At 38.2% G+C, this 25,766-nt stretch overlaps 1 protein-coding gene across 1 annotated transcript in view; it reads left to right on the top strand.

The window, feature by feature from the left end:
• LOC149284099 (serine-rich coiled-coil domain-containing protein 1-like) overlaps nt 1-25,766 on the top strand; it is a 304,267-nt gene that overhangs the window by 232,814 nt on the left and 45,687 nt on the right. Inside the window, exons 7-8 of the mRNA XM_089497149.1 lie at nt 12,503-12,586; nt 17,657-17,920. Coding sequence (XP_089353275.1) covers nt 12,503-12,586; nt 17,657-17,920 — 348 coding nt within the window. The remainder of the gene's footprint in view (nt 1-12,502; nt 12,587-17,656; nt 17,921-25,766) is intronic.

Here is a 25,766-nt window from a genome sequence, read left to right as displayed (position 1 = left end):
TCTTGGCAATCTTCTTATAGCCTAGGCTATTAAAAATTTGTTCCCTTTAATACATCCTCCAAAAATGTGGGGCCACCAGTACATGGGAGTGTATATACTGTACATGTTCCCACCCAACCAGAACTATATCCCAATCTGCTGCCATCAGGAGCTATCACCTATAAGACGAAAATCCTTCAAATAGGCCTAAATAAATGATACTAGCTAGCTGAACATAAGAGGGTTAAATCATAATAGTGCGACAAGCAGCATGCTGATTTTTGCACCGGTAACTGTGGTGGAACTAATTTATAAAGAAATGTTTTACAGTTTTAACTCAAACCCTAATAGGTACATTTTAATTTCTCAGTTATAGCATCACAGAAAGTATAGCTTTTTTCCCTCTCAAAAAATTACTGCTTGTAACTACTGTATATAGGGAAGCAGCCAGAATTGAGTGACTGTGTGGCACTGTTGACCAGTGGCGCATTTGCCCATTTTGTTAGATGGCCAGTCAGAACTTTTTCCATTGAATACAGAGGAATACATTCTAGTGTTGGGTTTGTCCACTTCAAAAATAAAAGCAGCCCAGAGAAAGATGATCTCATGGAGTAACTAGAAAAAAAAATCCTACTTCACTTATTACAGGTTGAGTATGCCTTATGCAAAATATTTTTCAGTTACAGGGCGTTCATGACTGGGGGGGGGCAGGAAAGAGTTGTCTGACCTCTACTGTAGTCAGTAGATTCTTTTCCTGCCTCCTTTTTTGTTTCTCCCTGCTGACCTGTTCGTTGTTCATGCTTCTCCCAGAGTGTTGGAGGTCCGTTGTTCATGCTTCCCCAGTTTACTTTTCCAGACTGGAAGTGCTCCAGGGAAGCCTAAACAATGGACAGGAAGTGCTCTGGGTCTGCAGGGAGAAGCATGAACAATGGAGAGGACACAAGTGAGAAGACAGATCCTTTATCTGAAATAAATGTATATATTCCTGGTCCCAAACATTTGGGATAAGGGGTACTCAACCTGTACTCAAATTTGGTTGGCTCTGCTAGTGACATTTTGAAGAGTGTACATTGTGTGACCACAAGCAGTGGTTTAGTTGGTACACTAAATGCAACTGTCATGCCTCTTCCTGATTGGTTGCTCATTTAATAGCTTTTTAAATTATTGTTACTGGTGCAGGAGACAGGATGAGTTTCAAATGAGTGCTCAGAGTGTCTTAAGAAAATTGTTTCACAACAGTTGCACTGATTTATTCTGTATAGACAGAAAGTTTATGGTCTATTGATTAATGTCAAAATTATTTTTGGTGACAGTCACTAAAAATCATTATAAAGCTTTAGTTGTTTAGGTTCTGGTCTACTGTCATTAACAGGTCACAGTGAAGTATATTTGAAGGCCTGGCTATTTCTTCTATCCACAAAGTGAATGGTATGTTTTATGCTGTGTCAGCGCTTTCCTCAGAGTAATCTCTATAACAATCATTCCACTTCTTCTTAATTAGTTAAGATGACATTTTTTATCTGATGCTTTGTCATGTTCATTTTCACAATATCCTTCTGTTCATAATAGGTGCCTTTAGCCATACTTTCTAATGAAAGCTTCCTCATCATGTCTTATTACCACTCTAATGTTTTCTAAGCCAAGCCTTGTGATGAGCTTGGTTTATGAAACAATTTTCTACAGTAATAAAACTAATTAAACCAGGCATCCATCCTCTCACTAGTCTTTAATGAATTATAATGTGGTCATTAATCTCGTCACTTTCTCAAAGAGACTCTACTGGCTGGGTGTCGACTAAGACTTAGGATGTCTGTTTTGACTCTTGGCCTTTAGAGACGATTAAAAAAAACAATAGCCATTAGTTTCATTCGGGTCAATATTTGTTGTATACCAATAAGTACCCAACTATATTTTAGGTATATTAAGCGTCTCTCCTGAGAAGAGACAAGTTGGCCCTTCAAGTGCATTTATCTATGTATAGTTACTTTTCTTTAGTTTTGCAGACTATAGTCTTTTGTGTTACATCCAAAAGATTTTTAGCCACTCCCTGCCATGATATTTATTGTTCTGTAAAAATAAAAGTTGTGCTCACAGATAACTTACTGGAACTGGGTTAGAGGATCAAAACATAAAATTTCGCAAGAAATTAACTCAATCTATGGTCACATTTGAATCTATACCGTTAATAAATATACTCCTGGGAATAAATAATCCCAGGCAAGAAGGCACTGATGCATAAAATGTGGTGTTTATTCCAACACTTATGTTTTCTTTTTCTGTTTCAGTCTTATAATTAAGGAAGTCCAGACAAGTGGGGTTGGGGAATAACTCGCCCTTGGTTAGTTGGTTAAATACCACCTGAGTGTGTTTCACTGAATACATTAATTTATTTTGTTTCTTTCATATAATGATCTGGGTCCAGAGAAACTTGGTCAGAGCCAGGAGTGCAGAATTAAGGGTATCTCTCCAGGGGCAGCTCATTGGATCTCTCCAGCAGCAAAAGCAATGTTAACATATGTCTACTGAGAAAGCTAGTGCCGGATTGGCATATGTCTCCAGAGAAGGACCTAATTTATGAAAATAAAATCTTGGAAGGCGTGTTGCTATTTCTGTAACTGAAAATGACAAATTATTTAATTATTATTACCGTATTATTATCATTTTTAGTTACACAGTACATGAAATTCAGCACTACAAGTGATTATGGGATTTGAAATGCACTAACCAATAATAATTCTGAAATGAATATCTTTCTAAGTACTGGATACTGGCAAGTCAATGTCAAAATTACAGTCAGGTGCCAATTAATATGGGTGCACTCAGTGTGATCTGCCAGTGGCATAACAAGACCCACAAAGCAGATTCCACAAATAGTGCCCCCATGCAGAGCCCTGCTTAACCCATCTCTGCTCCAGACCAATATGAACAATGATTAATCACTTCCCTACCACCGATGCACTGACACACCTGCAGCGCAGAATAGCATTAATATCCAGCATAGTGAGCTCATCATTATATGTCACAGAATGATCATTATCAATTTCCAGATACATCTGTAACACTATACACTGCAGAATGTATTGCTGGGATGTTCATACAGATCACTAAGATAAGGCTCATTTCATCTCGCAGTGTAAATGTGTGCTTGTATGCACTATATATTTTTTCCCGCTGTAAAAACCTCTAACCTTAATTCATCCTTTGTCTTGTCTTATGTTCAAGATAGTTGTATGCCTTTCCTATGCCGCTTCCTCTTTCTTCAAAACTCTAGCCTTTCTGTTAAAAGGCTATTCCTCTGTGTGTGTGGTACTTACCCCACCCCAGGCACAGAAGAAACAGGACTTTTTTCAATATAGTTGCCATCTCATCAAGAATTAGCCAAGGCCAGATTTGCGTTCTTACCAGATCTTCTTGTTGACAAATACAGCACTTTCACTCAATTTTAATTTTTACAACATAATTTGTAGTAACTTTGTCAGTGTGACACATATCGTTGGAGAAACAGAATGAGTATGCCATTCCTTCATGACCAGATAGTCTTAAAGAAGTACCTTTTTTCTTTGCACATTGAAAGTTCTTCTTGCCTGGATATTGAGTGTGTACATGACTTGATAGGACCCCTAGCTGATGGCAAAGCAGACCTTGTTCTGGTAACACACATTCTCCTTTATGCTAATTAATTCAGATATACACTATTTGGACAAAAGTATTGGGACACCCTCTTTATTATAGAATTTGGGTGTTTCAGCCACACTCATTGCTAGCAGGTGTATACAATCAAGCACATAGGCAGCCATCTCCATAGACAAATATTGCCAGTAGAACGGGACGTACTGAAGAGCTTCTTAAACATGGCAGTGTCATAGGATGCCTTTGCCACAAGTCAGTTTGTGAAACTACTGTTAGATCTGCCCGGTCTACTGTAAGTGCTATTATTGTGAAGTGGAAATGTCTAATAGTAGCAAAAGCTCAGCCACAAAAGTGGTAGACCACGCACACTCACAGAGCAGGGCTGCAGAGTGCTGAGTAGAGAGTAAAAATGATCTGCCTCTGGAAGCAACATCAGCACTATGTGGCAGGAGCTTCATGAAATGGGTTTCCATGGATGAGCAGCTGCACACAAGGCGAAGGTCACTATGGGCAATACCAAGCATCAACTGGAGTGGTGAAAAGCACACTGTCACAGGACTCTGTAGCAGTGGTAATTTGTTCTCTGGAGTGATTAATCACCAACTGAAAGTCTAATTGATGAATCTGTGTTTGGCTGATACCAGGAGAACAGTACCCAATGGAATGCATAGTTCCCACTGAAAACTTTGGTGCAGGAAGGATAATGGTCTGGGGCTGTTTTTCAGGGTTTGGGCTAGGCCCCTTAGTTTCAGTAAACTGTAATGTTAATGCTACAACATACAAATACAAGTTAGACAATTGTATGCTTCTAACTTTGTGGGAACAGTTTGGAGACGGACCTTTTCTGTTCCAGCATGACCATGCCCCTTAGTACAAAGCAAGGTCCATAAAGACATGATTGAATGAGTTTGGTGTGGAAGAACTTGACTGGCCTCTACCCCATCGAGCACGTTTGAGATGAACCAGAACTGAGATTGCAAGCCAGGCCTTCTCATTCATCATCAGTGCCTGACCTCACAAATGCTGTATTGGATGAACGGGCAACAATTCCAACAGAAACACTACAAAATCTTGTGGAAATCCTTCCCATTAGAGTGGAATCTGTTATAGCTGCAAAAGGGGAACCAGCTACATATTAAAGTCTATGTATTTAGAATGCAATGTTATAAAAGCCGCTGTTGGTGTAATGATCAGGTATCCCAATACTTTTGTCCATATAGTGAGTATGTTTGTGTTAGGGCTCTTTGTGACGAGGTTTTGTGATGTATAGTAACCATGAATTTTTATCATAACCACCAAGGATTGAACTCTGGGGTTCTTTGATATGACTGAAAATTAATTACAGTTTATTCATAGATGGGAATGTGTTCTGTTTCTGGATCACTTCTTCTTAGCGTTTCTAAAGATCTTTTATGAGTATTCTATAAAGATTTTCATACTACCAATAAAAGAATCAGGTTGACATTCTAAACTAAGAGTGTTTATAGATTTTTTTGTTCTTTTCTTTTTATATAATTATTTTGAATGTTAATAGTCAATAGTGAAAAGGTGTAATGGAAACCAGAAACAGTAATATAGCCAAATAAATGAAATCGTCTATAAATGCATTTATTAGCATTAGCTTAATTATAGTCTTATACTGCATAAAAGTATATGTTCTTATTAGCTTAACCATGTGTGATCGCTTAAGTCTATATGGATTTTTGGATTATAATGTTGTATGTATAACATCATAGCCAAAAGAAAATATTGTATAGAACTATATTAATATTAGTATAATTACATGCAAATTTTGTATTGAAAGCATACAATTATATTATCTGATTGTTTGTATGGTCTTTAGGCAAAACCTTTTTAAAAATGTTCTGAGTTTTACAGAAATGCTGGATTTTTGAAGCTGCTGTTCCACCCACTTTTCTGAATGTATAACTATTTTTTTTACTGAATTGTAGAAACAACAAAGTGCTGATGTACCAAACCTTTCCACAAAATAATTCTTAAGTTGTGTTAACGTTATCTTCATTCAAAAGAATGCTTATAATGTAATGTGACACAAAAGCAGGCTCTGGTAGCAGGGCCAGACAGGGAATGAAAAGCAGCCCTGGAAATATTTGGACACCATTTATGTTTTATCTCGTGGTTGAGCTCTTACTGTGACCCCGCTGGGTTCCTGCTACCCCTAGGCGGTAAAAAAGAGGTTGCTTGCGCAGCTCGCGAGTGCCACAGCACCAGTTGTGACCACAAAAAGCAAGATATCAGTGCACACCCATCAAATACTATTTAAAAGCATCTATCTAAGGCATAAATATTGGAGATTCTGTCACACTATATGGCCATATGTTTCTTAACCTGCCACTAAGTTAAAGTTTCCCAATTTCCACGAGTCCCATCTATTTTGACATGGCTATATTGCTTTCCAAGGAGCTGAATCAGTGGGATTCCCCATCAATACCCACCATCTAAAGCTTTTCACATGTTCCTACATGTGGTTAACCCTACACCTTTACAAAGCTTCTCCCCCACAAGAGGGACATCTCCAGATAGCCTTCACTGAGACGGTTCCAGGTATGCATATTGGTACACTGCATATAATGACAAAATCTGGCATTGCACAATATATCAATATAGAAAAAAGCAAGTAAATATCTGCTTCCGATGTCACTTTGCAAATGAAAGTAGAGATTATTAGAATTTTTCTAAGATGATTTTTGTAGTGTTTGTGTACTTATTATGCAAATGACTTTGCCATTCTCATGCTGCTTCCCATCACAGCTGCAGGTAGGGAATCCAAGTAGAATGTAATAGAATCTGTTAGTTTCATGTTTGTCTTTCACAGCTCAGTGATAGTTTAAATAGAGGGATGGAAAACGCCTTGGTGTTTCTGCCCCCAAAATGTTTTACTTCACCATCACTACTATACAGAAAGTAAGACCAGACCACCTCCCAGAAGGCTTCTGGGTACGTATGCATGCAAACATGACCCCTGTCTGATTCCCTAGTGTTCAAGTGAAACTGATCTTGGTAATGCAGATGGTTATCTGAGAAAATCATGTGATCTAATGTTGTGGCTTTAATGTTTGTTTTTTAGTATTTGGTAGAATGGAGGACTAGGATTTACCTTTATACCGGATCCTTTAATTTTAGCTTACTTTACATAATAATAATAACAATAATAATAAAAATTATAGTTAGGAACAATGTTTCCTCTAATTGTTAGTTGATGAGCGCAACTTTTGTTCTGCAATTTTTTTCCTGTTCCAAAGGTATGTGTTCACTAAATGCTTGTGCAAGTGTAAACCTGAAATTGTTTCAAGATAACTTTGGCACAACCTCTCTCATCGCTAATAAAACTGTCAATACCCCCAGAGTCACTTTGTCGCCTCCTTCACTGTGCTACAACTATCTTGTCCTTCCCCATATAATTCAGGTATAGATAAAATAACACATGGAACCACAACATTGCAGGTATAGATCAACTAAATAAGATATGCAAACCCTGTATTTGCAGGTATAGAGTAAACAAGTAACACATGGAAACATAGTTTTGCATATATATATATATAGAGAGAGAGAGAGAGAGAGAGAGAGAGAGCGAGACAGAGCAACTGAATAACACACATACGCAGCCTTGAAAAATCACATGCAAGCTCAGCATTGAAAATATAGATTGCATAAATAAAGCATGGAAACCCTAAACTGCAGGCATAAATCACAAACCAAAGGGCAAGCAGTGTACTCCTCTCAGAGTCTGAAGTCTCTTCTCAGGGCTCCTCTGAGTCTGGGTGCACCCTTTATTTATTATATACCCTTTAGACCCAAAAAGAGTAACAGTAATGGTTAGACTGTCAAAATACACAAGTATACTGTACCCTTACAATTCCTTGCCCATAAGCAAACATGCCTGCCCATACATGCACACATACACATGCACATTCATGCTTGCCTTTACCTATAAACATCCTGTCTTACAGTTGCTCTTCCATCCACACACTTGCTAGCCCTTAGACATATTTGTACTAGCATATAAACACATTCTGTCTCCACCTATCTCATTATCGCTCCTCTTTCTCATTACCTCTGCCCCTTATGTCAATTTTCCCCATATGGTTACCCCCTTTTATTTCTCCCATTTCTGATTATCTCTTCCATTTCTCTTTTTCTCATCTCTACCATTTCTCTATATCTCTCCTCCACTTTATCCCACCATTTACTTGTCTCTCCCCTTTCTCTTTATCTCTTATTTCTCTCACCTTCTTTTTATGTTTCCCTTATAGCTCCCCCTTTACCTTTTTTTTTATTTCTCTTTGTTCCCTTTAACTCTTCATCCCTTCTCTGTATCTCTTCTCCTCTTTCCCTATACCTTATTGCTCACTTATTTTTATCTCTCTCCAATTCCTACCCCTCTGCTTTCTCTTTATCACATCCCTGAAATTTCTCTATATCTCTCCTTATATTTCACTTTATTTCTCCTCCTATTTTACTTTATCTCTCTCATTTCTCTTTATCTTTCCCTTTTCTCCCTACCTCTCCATTTTCTCTTTTATCTCTCCCCTTCACTTTCATCCTCCACTTTCTCATTATCTCTCCAGTTTCTCCTCCATTTTTCATTACTTCTCCCCATAGCTCTTCTTTCCCATTACCTCTCATTATATCACTCCTTTCTATTGATCTCATGTTTTTCTTTTTATCTCTCCTTTTCTCAATCCCTCCTGCTCTTTGTATATTCGTCTTTTCTTTTGCTTTATCTCTCCTCCTTTTTCCCTATCTCTCCTTTTTCTCTATCTCTTCTCCTCTTTATCTTTGCTCCTCTTCGTTCTCTCTATCTCTCCCCTCTCCTCCTAATTATCTCTCCCCTATATCTTTCTCTTTATCTATTCACTTTCTTCACTATCTATTCTATATTATCTCCCCCCTTTATCCCATCTCTTACCTTTCTGTAGTCCAGTAGCATGAGGCCCATTCTCTTTAGTTTTACTGCTCCCTTGCAGTGTGTGTGTATGTGTGTGTGGCTTCAGTTGTGAGCGCCAAAATAAGATGTCATCTCCCAGCACTCAGATCAAGAAGAAATCAACTGAGCAGATATGCAGCGCACTCTATATAAGAAGTAAAAAAGTACATTGTCATGTCAATAAGTCCGTATGTGGGCTTAATCTTAGACATATCGCATCAATTGCTGGAAGCATCGCAAGGGAACGGTAAATGTATTTTAGGCTGGGAGGGAGGTCTCCCCAAATCACTCTGCTCCTCCAGCAGTAGGCAATCCAGCCGAGCACAGAAGAGGTGCCAGCCCTGTGTGCATACATTTTGTATGTGCGTGTGTTTTTTGATACCTATGTGTACGTGTGCACATTTGAACAGCTTAAAAGGAAACTAGTTAAATTATCATCTTACATGCCATAATGTGTGCTGAAATTGGTAGGTTTTTTTAATAACTCACTTTAATACTGCACAAATGGGTGCACAAACACAAATCAGCATTTTTTAAAACATTTTTTAATACGGTGTTTATTGATCTCATACAATCTAAAACGAGCCTGTACACATCTGAATAATGATTACCCAAGTGAAACACATGAATGGGTTTTTATTATTGTATTAGTCTTAAACTGGTCAAAGACAGATGGTTTTAAGGTGCTGTTCCACTTAATCCCTTGAATATAAAACTTTTATAACTAAATGTAGCATTAGAAACATTAATTATTGTTTTATTTTGCTGGGCAGAATGTAATGAAAAAACAGGCACTGATAAAAATTTATGTAGAAATGGAAAAAGCTTCTTATATATTTCTGTGTTGTTTATTGAGATAAGACATTTAAAGGAAGTAATAGCATGACAAGGTTTATTGGCTAACAGCCTAGAAAGTACTGTACATATTGATCTTAATAGGGAGGTTTTTGTGGCGGGCTCAAACATCTATTGCCACTAAATACTTCCCACCTGGTCTTTAGATTAAAATCTATGTTGACAACTATGTTTCTGTCTATTTCATAATTTGATATTTTATAACTTTATAATTTCATTTTTTTTAAATACATAACTTAACTGATCTGGAGTGGTTTTCTCAATAAGGTACTAGGTTATCTCAAAATGGGCTGTAGCCCCCTCAGGTCCATCCGATGTTGTCTCCCATCTTTTTCTCCTGAAAAGGAACCATGTGATCAGCCTGATATGGTGCCCCGGCAACTGGCCTGAGAAAGTCAAGATGGCTGCAAGACACATCTACAGTCAGATTTAAACCATTTTTAAAAATAGATCATATATTATATTGTATTATTATTGCAGGTTCCTTGACCATTTCCTTTTTTGTTTCTTCCGGACCTTTTACCTTCTAGAAACAGCTCAGAAAGCACTTTATATTTTTGGGACAAAATCTTAATTTAACCTCTGTTACTTTAAGATAATTCTTTTTACATGTTATTTTCTCTTTTGTTAGTGGAATCCATTAGAAGTAAACATATTTTATGCATGTCAATGTAGTGCGGTCAAGTACAACATGAAATAACATTACTTTTATATACATGAAACAACATGAAATAACATCCTTGTTTTGTGACTAACAACTTATGCCTTGAACCTTTCGCTCCTTGAGAAATTTCAAGAGTATATATACTCTAGGACACGTATCAACACGTAAAACCCTGAAATTGTACTTTTAATGTATAATAATAGTAATTAAACATATAATAATATATAATACCGGTAATAGTAATAAAAACATCAAAAGGAATTGGCATACGCTGTTCTGCTAGTTTTTCCACACATTTATACTTCGGGGCATATGAGAAAACCCTTATTTACAGCTAATGGTCATCTTCACTTGTGTGCAGAATCCACAAGCTGGTCCTGTGTATACCCAGCACTGCTTGTCGCTTGGTACAGCTGGTTTGTCCTCTTTTACAGATGCCAGTTGTTCAAAAAGTAAGGGAAAGCCACTAACCTTGTTGTTTGTATTGCGGAAAATCCCTTGCATGTAGCATTGTACTGCTTTAGGGATCCATAACAGTGGGCACTTGCTTACTCATCAGGAATTATTTGCTGTTGGTATACACTATTCCGGGTCAGAAAGAGAGGAATTGTGTGGAGTTTTAAATAGAAAAGCCGGTTTAATTTTTCAGAACCAACAAGCTGTAAGTAGCATCATAATGTTATTGTCACCTTATCATGTGTTATGCCCCTCCAAGATAACCTGCTGGACATAAGGTCTTTCCTGTAGAAACTAGTAGTCATTGAAGTTATTTTAATATTGAGTCTTGCCCAGAGGCAGGTGTTATTCTAGTGACCTCTAGACATGCTGCTGTAGGCCTTTTTTAAATTGAAAGGGTTGTCAAGGGACGTAATTAATGTGCAGGTCTTTTTCTTTCCAGTCGTACAGTTGGCAGAATACATAATAATTCAGTCTGCATTTTTCAATTATACAGTATGTAAAATCCTTGTACTTTTCACAGTTCCTGATTCAGATCTGTCTGGAAGCACTTTCCAAATTCCCAATATGCTGCTTCGCATTGGGAGTAGTGTTTCTGAAATTCATCAGTACTTTATATAGTATATTATGCATCTGCCAGTGTTTGTATAGCAACAGACTTACAAAATACCCGGGGGGATTGTAGACTCCTGGAACTTGCCAGGAGGATCAAGATGCAGACTACTATTATGGTGCAAAATAGTGGTTTTCCTTTTTAGCAGTGTTTCATTTTACATAAAGTGTTAAAGAGAAAAGGCAGTCCAGTTAGGTACTTCACATATTAGGAATATTGTTTTGTGTGTCAGCTTCTTCCTTTGGCGCTTACATTCAATAAGGTGAATGATTACAGTTGCCTCTCTTTGGATTAAAATATATTGAGGTAAGGGCTACTGTCCACACTGATTGCAGTGGGGTATTCTGTCTTAGGTTGTTGTGTTACTGATATGCTACTTACTGTTAGACAGACGATACGTCAACCTTTGCATTTGAATTTTCATTTGTTGTCACATTTTAAGCCTCCTGTGGGGACTTGATGGGGCACTAACCGGACCTAAATTCTCGTGACTTAAAGAATTGTTTCTTTGAGTTTGCCCTATTAAGACTTCAATGAATACCTTTGTATTGAATTTGAAGGCAGTTTAAAGAGTAGAATCCTTTGCAATTGCACCATCCTTTCAAGAACAATTCCAAAAATATTCCTTTATACAGAGGACTCATCCCCACGTGCTGCATTACCATGGGAATTCACGGTGGGCCTTAGCCCAGTTGGGCCAGTTGGAATGATCTCTTGTAACTGGCCCATTTATACCACGTAGGTCTGTGCTTAGCTGGAGCAGACCTCTGCCCCAGCACTGTGTGTCCTTCTGGAATGTTTGAGCTAAAAAGTATAAAAAAAAGTTCACTCTTTTCTTTTCCAGCCCCAACTAAAGCTCTATGGTAGCAATAAAATAACCCTCAAACTCATATAACTATCATTAATATATAGGTCATAAGTATAAATCTAAGTATTAAAATAACAATATTTTTGCTCTGTGAAATACTGTGTATATATATATATATATATATATATATATATATACATATATATACTCTGTATGTGTTTTAAAATGCCAGATTGCGCTGTTGAGTTGCATGACCATCTGTTCTAGAAATAAAGTACAGCAGGAGATCCTGCTACAAAGCTTAGAGGAATCATACACTGGCAAAGCCGTCTTGCAAACCAAGAGCGGTTTATATTTTTCATCAGGCACATTAACTTGTTTATATTGCACTTCAGAAGATGTTATCAAAAATATCACACATGACAGAAGAAAATTGAAGTTTATTACTTGGATGCAATTATATCCTACTGTGGTGGAACAGCTTTTGCTTGTTAAGAACAAAGAGAAAATGCAGGGCCTATTATAACATCTGATTTCATGTTGTCATAGGATATAATGAAAGATGAATGTTCCATGCTGAAGCTGCAACTAAAAGAACGAGATGAACTTATTTTTCAACTGCGGGAAGAACTGGTAAGTTGTACAAGAACAATTTGGAAAAAATGATACTGAATTTTTAGTTCTAATCAGATTGGCATTTTAAGGCTCTGGGTAAACAGCACAACTGTTTTGTTGTGCTCTATGGAGTTTTTGAGTTGCAAATATATTATTGTCTTTCCCATGATCTTTAGTGACAAAGCAGACTAAAGGAGTGCTTGAGTTAGTGTCCATATTAGCCATTGAGTAATACTGAGGTTCCCCCAACAAAATTCATACATCAACAATAATTATCCCAAAACAATGTGTTGCTTACTCCTTGAGCACTTAAATAGTTAACATATGTTTAAGGTTTTTCGTGTTTATGCAGATTTTTAGTCCAGAAAGCATTTAAAATCCCATAAACAATAATAATTTACAAAACACTAAGGGTACATTGTTTAGTACAGTATGAGAGATCTGTTCTTACAATGAGCTGTGTTCTGGTGATGTGAACATGTACGTATTCTATGTAAATCAATTTCTATTAAGGTTTTCATGTTCCAGTGTATTTGTAAGTGATTTATTATGGTGTCAGTCTGCCACACTTAAAGACAATTTAACAGATGATAAATTATGTTTTTTGTTTAGTGACATATGCTGGGTTGAACATCAATTGAACATTTGAAATGAAATGAGTGGAATGATCAAACTCTCTTCATCCAGGAGGGGGCTACCTTAACAAACATCTTGCAAACAACACAGTTTACAGCACTGACATATTCACTACAAAGCCTTGAGCCCCCTGGTTGAAGTGCTATTTCCTTATCTGGGTCACTTTGTTCAATATTTAAGCAGAGGAGCAGTGTTTGGTCACGTTTACCCCGACCCACGTTCTTCAAACTTCATGCCTACTCCTTATCCACTTAATTCTAAGAGGAGCTAGCCACAAATGCTCCTGAAGCTGGCCCTGCCCCTTAATGAAGCCACATTATCTGGAAAATCCCAAGTATATTTATTTTTTGAACGCTACCATACACGTTTTCTTAATCATGTGTAGTTACGCGATATCTCATAGTTACATAGCATTGGTTCTTCAATATTTTGTCGACGACATACCCCAAGCTTTTCTTCAGTTAGGTACTCCAGTATTAAGCCCCTACTCTAAATGTCCCATGACATTTTTAGAATAACAGAAGTATAAGTAAAGCGGGTTTAGAACCAATACATTCTATGTAATTCCTAAGGCAAACTAGGACAGGACCATCTACTTCCATCTTTCTCAGTAGAAGAAGACCATGGATTTGGTAGCTCTTGTATAGCTATTGTTAGGCATTGTATTATTCCTCTATTGGTTCTGCTAGTTATAGAAATTTACGACTTTGTTTCTTTCCTTTGGAATCGGTTTTATTTCAAATTGACTTTCACTTTCCTTAATCTATTTAGTGGGGGGTTTTTTGGAAACCGCCTCCCTGGCTATATGCAGGGGACAATTTATTTCTGTTTCCTGGGTCACTTCTTTATGTCTTAGTCGTTTTCAAAGCAAAGTAATACTCTTTGGGAGTAAAACAGATGAGCTTTAGATTAAATAGGATAATTTAGGCCAAGATAGATAAGGAAAAGATCGTGGGGTCAGAACACACAAATTCATCAAGCTAGAATAATGTCTGACAGGTGCCTGTAGATGAAATGGATGCCTTGTAATAGATTGGCAAGTACAAATGTTTACTTGTCTCTTAGAACAAATAGAGATATTTTATTGTTTGTCCCTAGCGTCTGAATTTCTATACCTTTTCATTAAGCAAGGGGAGAAGAAGGAATAGGCAAAAAACACTGTACTGATAGGGTCAGAGTAAGCATTGTCAAGAGTGTCACATTATAATGAGGTCAAGTTTTGGGAGAGCTGACTGGAAGAAATGTAAACCAGTGATAAGAAGCAGAGTTAATATAAAAATAAATCATGCGTGCATGTTTTATTCAGATATTTCAAATGAAACAGAAATAGGCAAGACAAATCAGAAGTGTGCTGCATTTACCATAAGAAATCGCTGATACAAACGGTATCAGCCTTTGCAAGACCTCATTTAGAGGGCAAAAGAAAGCAAAACATAACATTAAAGTGAAATAATGGTTCTTTTCTAAAGAAAGTAAATATTGGATATTAAGAAACATATATCTCATATATATAATTAGCAAAGGCAATTTTAAACGCTCGTCTACATCTACCAGACAAGCTTTTCCCTACCTACCAAGAGGAAGTGCCGGCAGCAGCGGAGGTTGTCTGCACGCATCGTGCAGACGTCACCGGCTGCCAGAGAGGAGGATCCAAGTCCCCTGCAGTGCTGTGAGGGATCTTTATCTTAGTCTTATAGTTAGGCCTCTATTTGAGGTCTGATTATAAGACGACCTTGAATATAAGACGGGTATTTTTCAGAGAAAAAAACCTCTTCTTATAGTCAAGCAAATACGGTAATTATAGTTCAGTATTTTAGGACTCTTAATTCCCGTTTATGGTAGTATTTGCCATGTCTAGAGAAACTACGGCAATTCCTAAATAAACCAGATTATTTTGGTCTAAGACTGAGGACATGAGTTGTCAATTTGTGGCAATGTATCAAGTGCTAGCAGTCATTTTGGGTATGCAATTCATTTAAGACCAGCGCTTTATTGTTCTTGTCAGCTTGAACCCATGCCTCTAAACATTTAATAGAGCATTAAAATCCTTCCAGCCATTTAAACTGCTGATACTTGCAGGTTTCTATAGAAAGGAAATTGGAGAGTAATGCTATCAGATGATATTTAGTCTTCATAACGTATTGCAGAAGTTAAGAAGATGACGCTTGAGGATTGATGAAGATCCTGGCACATTTTTTGGCACATATTTTTTTTGCTTTATAGTTAAACATTGAGTTTTTACGGCGATTAAGTCTAGTGAGTATCTAAGGTGGTTGAGTTGGTTTTTGAGTATGGCAACCCTGCTGACATTAATTTGGCCTGGGTCAACCCACCACTTCCTATGGAGTTAGATTGATTTATTGATTTGAACCCTTTGTTTTACTGCCAACTCAGCGTGGTCAATATTTTTATGAGTTGCTGTGCTTCGGTGGTCTACAGCTTTAATTGTAGAACAAATTACTCCTGGGCTAATCAACTACATCTATTTTTCATATTAGATTTTAACTTTTTTACTATTTACCTAACAGGCACATCATCTTCTAATGCATTCTAATTCATTGGAGAATATAAGCCCCACCCACTCTTGTTTTGCGCTCTATGTTAAGGGTTAACTGGATGAGGCATATAAAGCCAACCCTCTTTCTTATTTGCTTGGTCTTGAATTCCAGCCATTTTATATTAGCTAAGTAACACAGGTTTTTCTAACTTCCCGTGGGGTGCATTGACTTGCCATGTGAGCTTGTAGCCAAATACAAGTGTGGATTTCAGCACTGATAATTTGAAGGGACAGGCTGACCTGGAGGTTAAAGGGGCAATTACCTCCTGGGAATTGGAGAATTCTTTAAATTGTCTGTTCTGACTTGGACTGTGCTACTTGTGGGGGCAGGAGAGCAGTGGGGTCACACAAGGCAAATGTTACGTGACCCTGTAGTAATATCATTGCTGCTCGGGAGGTGTAAAGCTAAAATGAAATGCTCTGGGAATGATAATGGTGTTAGTATATTTTATTTGGGTATCAGCCCTTCCCTGAATCTGTTCTGCTTTGTAAATTAGTATGACTTTCATGTCAATAATGTGACCCAGTAATTTGGGATTGAACACATACATAATATTCTCTTCTTGTTTAACTTTAGTTGAGTTGATAGATAAGTTCATTGTAAACGAACTGGCAAATTGCTTATTTTCATCCCTGGCTGGGGATGAAACGTTGATCCTGGCACTTTAAGGCCAGTGGTGGCCACATGCTACAACCATACACTCTTGCAGCCGACGGCCGATCACTACAGAAACAGATCTGCCATTTGAGCAGCAGTAAGGCTAAGTGTGCTGTGCCACTGGTCATTGTCGTTTGCCTGGTTGGACAGACAGTGTGAATGGACCTGCCAGTGTCCTAACATTACCTAACATTATTACATTGTGGGGGCTATATTTAGCATTTTACAGTGTTACCTGGTACATGCACCGAGAGTCAGATATATATATATATATATATATCTCACATCAATAGGTTCAAGCTTATTTTTCTTGTTGTAAATACAATCCTTGATAATAGATGGGTATTATTTCTGCTGAAGAATGCCATGGTCAATTTTGGTACTCTGAACATTTTATTGAAACACTGTTTATATTAAAGCATTAAGCATTAAGGCATGTAAAGTGTGTGTGTAAATCATGAGTTTTGGATTAAATAATAACATGGGAAAAGAAACTTCTAGAGCATATCTATGTTCAAATGATATCTTTGGCAAACTTTGTTATTTTTCCCCAGTAAACTGATTAGGCGTCTGCATTATATTGAGGAAGAAAGCCAGTGTCTTAGCTTTTCTGTCACGCATGGTGCCTTTTAATTAATGAAGGTTTGCATAAAACCTTTTTTCAGTTAATAGATAGTATCATGAATATTATTAAAAGGTAAGGCCTGAAAAACAGTCAAGTCATAAGTATGCAATTTCAGTTTCCATGCCTGGCTGTGTATGTATGAGCCAAACATATTCTACTGATATGTTTCACTTACTACACTCACATATTTCATATGTATATGTATAAAAAAGCCCCTTTGCTCAATGAGATATGTAGTAGAGTGTAGAAATTTTGATTATGGGAATGTAAGGTTTGTGGGGTTGGAGCACGGCGCAGAAAGACACCAGGTGAAGCAGCAGACACAAAACCAGTTGATAATGCAACAGCAATTGGTTTATTCACTGAAGCAAAAGGAATAGGCAAAAAGCAGTACCGTAAAGCAATCCGTGGTCAGGGGTAGAGAGAATCAGCCAAGTCCGTGTAATCAAGCCAAGGTCAAAGTCCGTAGAATCCAAAAAACAAGTGTCCAGCAATAAGGTAAAGGGATATAGCAGGTAACCAGAACAATCAAGTAATGAATATACAGGGCTGCAGGTTTAAATAGCCCGCCAAAGACTTACTCCACCCATAAGCACTGTCACTGGACCGCAGGACACGCCTCCCCGCCGTCAATCTCCTTCTGGGTGTCCGCCCTATACAGCGTGCGCCGTTACAGAGGATGCGGTCCGCGACCGCGTGGTCCGCAGACGAAGAAGCCGGAGGCCAGCGAGGTCCCCGCCGGGCGAAGACACACGCGGACGAAGACGCCGGCGTCCAGCGAGGTCCCTGCCGGGTGAAGACACACGTGGACGAAGACGCCAGCGTTCCCAGAGGTCCCCGCCGGGCGAAGACACACGCGAACAGCAGGGGTTAACGGTAAGTTCCTGACACTGACTTTTCTATAAAAAAATTGAATGTTGCATTCTTCCCCTAACAATCGTTAGCTTCTGGGAACATCCTCTTCCCAAACTGGAGGAACTGGGGAGAGGATGAGGAAGTGCATCCAAGAGGCCTGATTCACAGGCACACAGACCAAGAAAGAAGACATTCTGAAAAAAGGCAGAAGAACGTAGACAGAAGACTTAAGATCAAGAAGATGCAAGATCAATAGCGAAGATGTTGGAAAGGAGGCCCAAAAAAGCAATGGAGATTCTTTGTCAAACTTGGAATGTTCCAGTTATGCCCATAACGTCTCAATCTGTATATGGATCCATGATATTTAGCATATTTATTATTGATTCACAATGCTAATTTATTATGTAATAATTAGACTTGTTTATTCGTCTTCGGGCGAACATGAAAACGAACACGAAGAGTGCGTTTTCGTGTTCGTTCCGAAGACACGCCGAAGAGAAGAGAGCGGCGGTAAAACGTAGACGAAGACACACACCACGAAGATCTTCGTGATCGTCTTCGCCTACTAATCTCCCCGGTCCCTTCCCCTTCTAACTTACTTTATCTTCGCGGCATCGCGGAAGTTCACGGAAGCGGAAATCCATAGGTTCGCTGTCAGGGGTTACAGGGCAGTGCGAATGAGCCTATTGGTCGCCTACAGGGACCTCCTCTGGCATTAACCAATTGGTTGATGCCAGAGGAAGACCCTGCAGGTGACCAATAGGCTCACTCGCACGGCCTTTGTAACCCCTGACAGCGAACCTATGGATTTCCGCTTCCTCGAACTTCCGTTTACCCCTTCGATGCTGCGTTAGATAACGGGAGTGGAAATCCGTAGGTTAAAGGGCCGTGCAAGCGACCAATAGGCTCACTCGCACGGCCCCTTAACCCCTTAAGGTGCAACAAGTTACGGCACCAGGAGCCTAAAAGTCTGTACAAGCGACCAACAGAGTCACTCGTACAGACTTTAAAAAGTTAAACCCTAATGAAGCAACTTGTCCGGCAGATCCCACTGGTCTCCCTGTTCTATCAGTTAAATGTCCGTACAAGAGACTTTATTGGTCGTTTGTACGGATATTTAACTGATATAACAGGGAGACCAGTGGGATCTGCAGGACAAGTTACAGCACCAGGAGCCTAAAAGTCTGTACGAGCGACCAACAGAGTTGCTCGTACAGACTTTAAAAAGTTAAACCCTAATGAAGCAACTTGTTCTGCAGATCCCACTGGTCTCCCTGTTCTATCAGTTAAATGATAGAACAGGGAGACCAATGGTATCTGCTGGACATGTTACGGCACCAGGAGTTTAAAAGTCTGTACGAGCGACCCTATTGGTCGCCAGCAGGGGGCTCGTCTGCCATCAACCATTGGCAGACGAGCCCCTGCTGACGACCAATAGAGAGCAACAGATTATCATTATTTGCTAGAAGAGTCCCACTTTTAGATCTTTTAGTAATATATTAACGTCTGTGTAATTGTCTGTTTACACGCTCACAACTCTTGTAATTAGCTAGAAAAACAGGATCCCCACTGTTCTCCATATCCTACCTGCATCCCAAAGTCCTAGGTTTAAGGAAAAAATTTAACTGCACTAGAACATTCTACGTAACATAATTTTGATTTAAAGTTCTTATTATACTTTTATACAGAGAGTAACTGAAAGACAGCATGTTAACCATTTTCCTCAACAGTTAACCCTTACACCAACATGCCTTTATCACACTATTTACCTCTTTGCATTACAGTTCTCTTCCGGGCACTACAATTATATATATACTTAAACATTAAAGTAAATAATTTCAAAGATTTAGTCTCTTTTAATTAATTAGTCTTTAAATCAGCTCAGTAAAACAAATGTAGAGTTTGAAAACGACATTATCCATTGCAACACCCTGGGGATTAGCTACCTATTCTCGCCAAGCTTCAGCTCTGCGATGAAAAGCAACTGGGCAGATAACATCTTTAATATTCCCCCAGTATTTGCGGAGGTGATTCTGCATATTAGTTTAAGCCTGTATCAAAAAAATGTCATACCGTAGTGTTTGGAGTGGATATAGATAAATGATAGTTATGTTACTGATGTAGACAGTGGAGGCTGTTCTCCTTTCATTGCCATATAACACATTTACATAGAAATAAGATTAGAGGAATGAGCAAATCTGCAATAATAACTGAGGTTTTGAAGTGTCCCTTGACATTTAGGATGCTTGCTTTGAGATAAGAGTTTCCTATATAAATTCATCAGCACATATGTGAAAATTTTCCCAGCTATTATCAGGTAGACTACACAAAATTCTGCTGAGAAACCTGAACAAACAGTGAAAACCTCATTCTAGGTTTTGACAACTATTTCATAATTCCAAGAAAGGCAAGTGTTTGTGATTAAATGTTAGCTGCAGTTTTGCTTCCTTGCTGTTCCCATCTTACTATACACATTTTTAGTTCTCTTTTACCCTGTCAAATCCTGTTAACATGGCATTTTAATTAAGTTTTCTATGATACAAGGGAATCTGGGATTCCTCTCAGTATCAGTGCTGGTGTTACCTATAAGGCAGCTCAGTCTACCCCAGAGGTAGACTGCGTTGGTGGGAGCTTGAGGCCTCTGTCTATCTCGTGTTGGTGACAATTGATGTTGAGAGCTGGAATATGATGTCATGTACCTGCACTTATCAGTGATTGAGACAGAAGCCAAGCGCTGTCACCAGAGGATTTCAGCAAGGTAATTAATGGGGGAAAGGGGACAAATAGACTGTGAACAAGAAGAGATAGATAGTCTACTCTAGTGCTGATCCCTATTTTGACCCCTGGCTTGTGACCCTGATAGTGTTTGATTGCTGCATGCCTCGACCCCTGGCTTGTGACCCGGATACTGATTGTTTGCTGCCTGCCTCAACCCCTGGACCGTGACTCCTACTTCTCTTTTGGATTTTGTGATTGGATTTTGTGGACTCTGTCCTGTTTTCCTGCGCTACACTGCACATCCCGGCCTGACAGGGGGGATAATGAGAAAAGGACGAGATTGAGTGAAAGGGGGATACAGTGAGAAGAAAGGAGAGAGAAAATGAGAAACATGAGAGATGAGAAAAAGATGCAGGGATAATGGAGGAAATAGGAAGAAAGGGGTGAGATGAGGAGAAGGTGGAGAGATGGGCACAATAGGGAGAGATAAAGAAAAAGACGAGCGATAGAGATAAAGAGGAGGAGAAATAGAGAAAGAAGACACTAGGAGAAAGTTAATGAGATAAAGAGACAGGGGAGAGATAGATTTAAGTAGAAATAAAGTAAAAAAGGAGAGCTAAAGAGCATTGGGAGATATGAGATAAAGAAAAAGAGTAGCACTAATGAGAATGGGGGATCAAAGTAAAGGGGGAAAGATAAAAGAGAAAGGGATAGGTAGAGAGAGAAAAGAGCGATAAAGAGGAAGAGGAGGATCAAAGAGGAGAGATAAAGAGAAAGGGCAGAGATGAAGGGGGTAAATGAGAAAGGGGAGAGATGGACAGTAAAATGATTCCTAATGACAAAGAGGAGAAATTATGAGAAAGAGGATAGAGAATATTTTGTGTTTTGAAAGTGGTTGTATGTAAGGCCAAGTATGTCTAAAAGCAAACATGTGTTGATACAAGGGCAAGTGTAAGCTAGAATGTTTATGTGTGTGGGCATGACATTTGTAAGGGTAGTGTATGTGTGTGTGTGTTTTGACAATCTATCTGTTACTATTACTATTTTGGGTCTAAATGGTATAGAATGGATAAAGGGTGCGCAGAGCTAGGTGGAGAGAAGGGTCCAATTTGGGTGCTTGCTAAGTCTTGTGGATGCACAATGGGTGCTGGGGCAAGTCCTTATGTATATATTATTATAAATATTATAATTATAATAAATTAATTATTTTTGTTTTAACACTTTTCTACACTAAGCGCACATGTATCTTTGTATATATATATATATATATATATATATATTTATATAGAGTATATGTACATATAACCTGTGTGGGTAAACGAGAGAGAAGAAAATTACACAAAGTTCAGGAAGAGAATGTTGTAATAATGTAAATTGAGAAAGTATAGTAGCCTTTATAATTCTACATGGCCTCGCTTTAGTTCCTATAGTGAGATTTGCTACCATGTCTCAACCACAATGTAATACCCGTATTTTTTGTACAGTGTCTTCCCAGCAAATGAATAATTCTTTTCATTGCAGTAGTAGAAATTGTGCGTATAGACCTCTGAATCAATTAGATTCATTAACCAACATTTACAGAGAGGTCCACCAGTCATTTTTCACACTTAAAGGAGCACTCCAGCCGCATTTTCCTGTTAAATTCACATTTGAGTAAATTGTTACCGACTGCAGTGCATTTTACGGCATGCAAGTAACTGCAACCATTCAGTACGTAGTGTTTTTAACGCCCTTTCCTTGTTGCCTGTGCTACACATTTTTTGCACATGTTGATGACAACTGAGAAGAGTAGCAGCTTGCTACTGAGTATGTACAAGAAGTTTTCATAATAATGCTTTCTGGTTTCTGTAGAGGACAAATGAGAGAGTCTCATTTTCTAACTAATTGAGCTCATGCAAAATGGATCCTGGTGTGCATACAAAATACAGCTCTGAGGACTAGACTGTTCCTTTAACTCCTTAATGACAATTGACGGTCTGGGCACGTCACCCGAAAACAAAGGGTTAACCACAATTGGCTTTGAACGGGTGCAGAAAGCGATCTATGTGTAGAAAAAAGCAAAAAAACATAAAAAACATTGGGTATTTCTAAACTCAGGACGAATAGTAGAATCTATTTAGCAAGTTTTTTCATTACCTTTTATAGATGAGTAAATGATTTTACTCATAATATGATACAATCAAAACAATGTCATCTAAAGAAAGCCCTTCTTGTCCTGAAAAAAAACCAATATATAACTTGTGTGGGTTCAGTAAATGGGAAAGAAGAAAATTACAGCTAAACACGAGCAGCGCAGAAATGTTAAAACGGCCATTGTCACGAAGGGTACAAAAAATAAAATCAGCCTTTGTCACGAAGGGGTTAAACCCTGAGTAGAAATCCTGTGGATTAAGCACAGGTGAGTTTTTGCAAGAGTGTATGAAAAGAAGGACATTTTGGCAATGAACTAGTTAAAACAACTGTTTTAAACCACAAATAACCGTGATATCTAATATGATTGTTCCAGCAATGTTCTTGGAAATTAGACAACACCAATATATTTCTTACTGTTAAAAAAAAATAAATTCAAAGAAATGTACAATTTGGTAATCTTGGGAAAAAGACCTGAAGATTACAAAGCAATTTTACGGGAGAAAAAAAAAACACAAACCCTAGAGGACAAACATAATTTTTTAAATAAACACACATTGCTATTGTTAGTCATTTAATAACATTCTCTTCCCGAAATTGCATTCGCTTTATTCAGCTTCTACATTTGCTCTGTACTGTTATCACTTTTCAAGTGTTATCACCTTTACTAAGCGGCAGCTTTTAAAAGGCAAAAATACTCTTAAGGAAAAATGGCCCTTGGTTTGTCTTTTAAAAAATAATGTTGTAAAGAGAGAAACAAAGTATCTCAATAGCTCTTAAATGTGCGGTTCTAACTACTCTGCTAAATTTAACATTAAATGAAACATTAGAAATTTAAAATAGTCAAACCTTTCGTATCTTGTGACGTGACACAAAATAAGGGGCTGATAGGTTGTTGCCATAGGAACTGAAATGCTTCCTAAAAGATTCAAAGTTTTTCATGTGTGATTTAACCGTTGATGACAGAAAAAAAACGACAGACCTACTAAAGTTTAGTAATAAATTTAAATATCATCTTTTACAGCAACTTTGCAGCTTACATTTTACAATTCTATACACAAAATAAACCTATGTAATAACCACTTTAAAATTAAGCAATATATATACGATATACACTATATCGATTTACACCTAATGTCACGGAAGGAAAGGATCGTCTGGCGGGTGTACCCAATCGGGGTACAGGTCTTTCGCGTCACCGACCTTAGAGGTATCTTAACTTCCTTTTCTCAGGATCTGAATGATTTTTTCTCTGATCTGTTGTTAAATTTTGCTTATTAGATCCGACTTTCTTTGTGTGGATGGGGTGAGGAGAAGGGTGATAACTTCAAGACAGGAAATTGATACTGGCTCTGCCACCCTCTGCCACTGATCTCAACTTCCATGAGGTGAACATTTAACCCTTTGAGTTTCCTAAGGTTCAGAACACTTTTTCTCCATGGGAGGAAAGGAGTGGAAGGCACTCAAGTCCAGCCGACTCTAGCAATAGCTCACGCAGAATTTCAATCTAGTCTGATAAGACCCCCAATATGCATGCTTATTTGGTGTTCCTATTGATTACAGTAATATCTTTTGAGTTAATAAACAGGGCCCCTAAGCAATTTTTAGAGGTTCTTAGATCAGCCCTTATGGTTGCCGAGAATCTGTAAGTGTTTTATGTGCTATTTCTGCTTGTGCAGTGTTCTCTGATGGATCTTAATAATAATAATAATAATAATAATGTTATAAATGAAAATTTATAATAAATAACTTAATTTCTGACATATAAGCTATGTAAATTTCAGGTCTAAGAGTTATTCCAATAAATTACTGATGGAACATGCATCACAATGTCAATGAAATTCAGTTAAATTGCACAGCATTTCTCATCATGTGGAATGTAAGGCATCCTTATGGCTAAAGTCTCAGTCCATTGCATCAGAGATGGATATTGCTGACAGTAATGGAAATTTGGGCTGGTGAGGATTGAACCGCTGCAATGAGATGTATTTTAGGATTATCTTTATACAGATGGTACATAAGTGAATTGCATGATTGCGGTCAAGCAAAAAAGAGTTTGAGATGGTCGAATAACATATTTGTAGAACATGAAATTGTGCTACTGAAATATATAGTTCTTAAACCACATTTATACATATTCTACATTCTCATTATTTATTTAGGGATCTGCAGAAACAATGGAATTTATCTGGGATTTTTGCGATAAGCAGGCAAACTGTATGAAAAGTGTTGGAACCCCTGCTGTTTTTATATAACACTAGTGAATAGTCACAGCTTGTGCAGCTATGCATAAACATGGTTGTCCCTTTATTTCAGCTGGATGCCTAGTATGATTGTATTATCATATAATAGTTTATGGATTCAGTTCACTTAACGATGATTTGACCCAACTTTGCTCTAGTTTGACGTTTTTCATTTTGGGCTATATACAGTATCTCACAAAAGTTTCCTGTGAGAACATTGAAGAAATGACACTCTGCGACAATGTAAAGTAGTGAGTGTACAGCCTGTATAACAGTGTAAAATAACACACAGCTATTAATGTCTAAACCTTGGCAACAAAAGTGAGTACACCCCAAAGTTGAAATGTCCATATTAGGCCCAATTAGCCATTTCCCCTCCCCGGTGTCATGTGACTCGTTAGTGTTACAAGGTCTCAGGTGTGAATGGTGAGCAGGTGTGTTAAATTTGGTGTTATCGCTCTCACACTCTCCCATACTGGTCACTGGAACTTCAACATAGCACCTCATGGCAAAGAACTCTCTGATGATCTGAAAAAAAGATTTGTTGCTCTACATAAAGATGGCCTAGGCTATAAGAAGATTGCCAAGACCCTGAAACTGAGCTGAAGCACGATGGGCAAGGCAGCTCTGTGATGTCGTCATGGAGGAGTGGAAGAGGACTCCAGTGGCAACCTGTGAAGCTCTGGTGAACTCTATGCCCAAGAGGGTTAAGGCAGTGCTGGAAAATAGTGGTGTCCACACAAAATATTGACACTTTGGGCCCAATTTGGACATTT

The sequence above is a fragment of the Sceloporus occidentalis genome, unplaced genomic scaffold (genome assembly GCF_023333645.1).
Source record: "Sceloporus occidentalis isolate IW3139 unplaced genomic scaffold, rSceOcc1.0.p SCAF_99, whole genome shotgun sequence".
NCBI lineage: Eukaryota > Metazoa > Chordata > Lepidosauria > Squamata > Phrynosomatidae > Sceloporus > Sceloporus occidentalis.
This window is presented reverse-complemented; position numbering and strand designations above follow the sequence as displayed.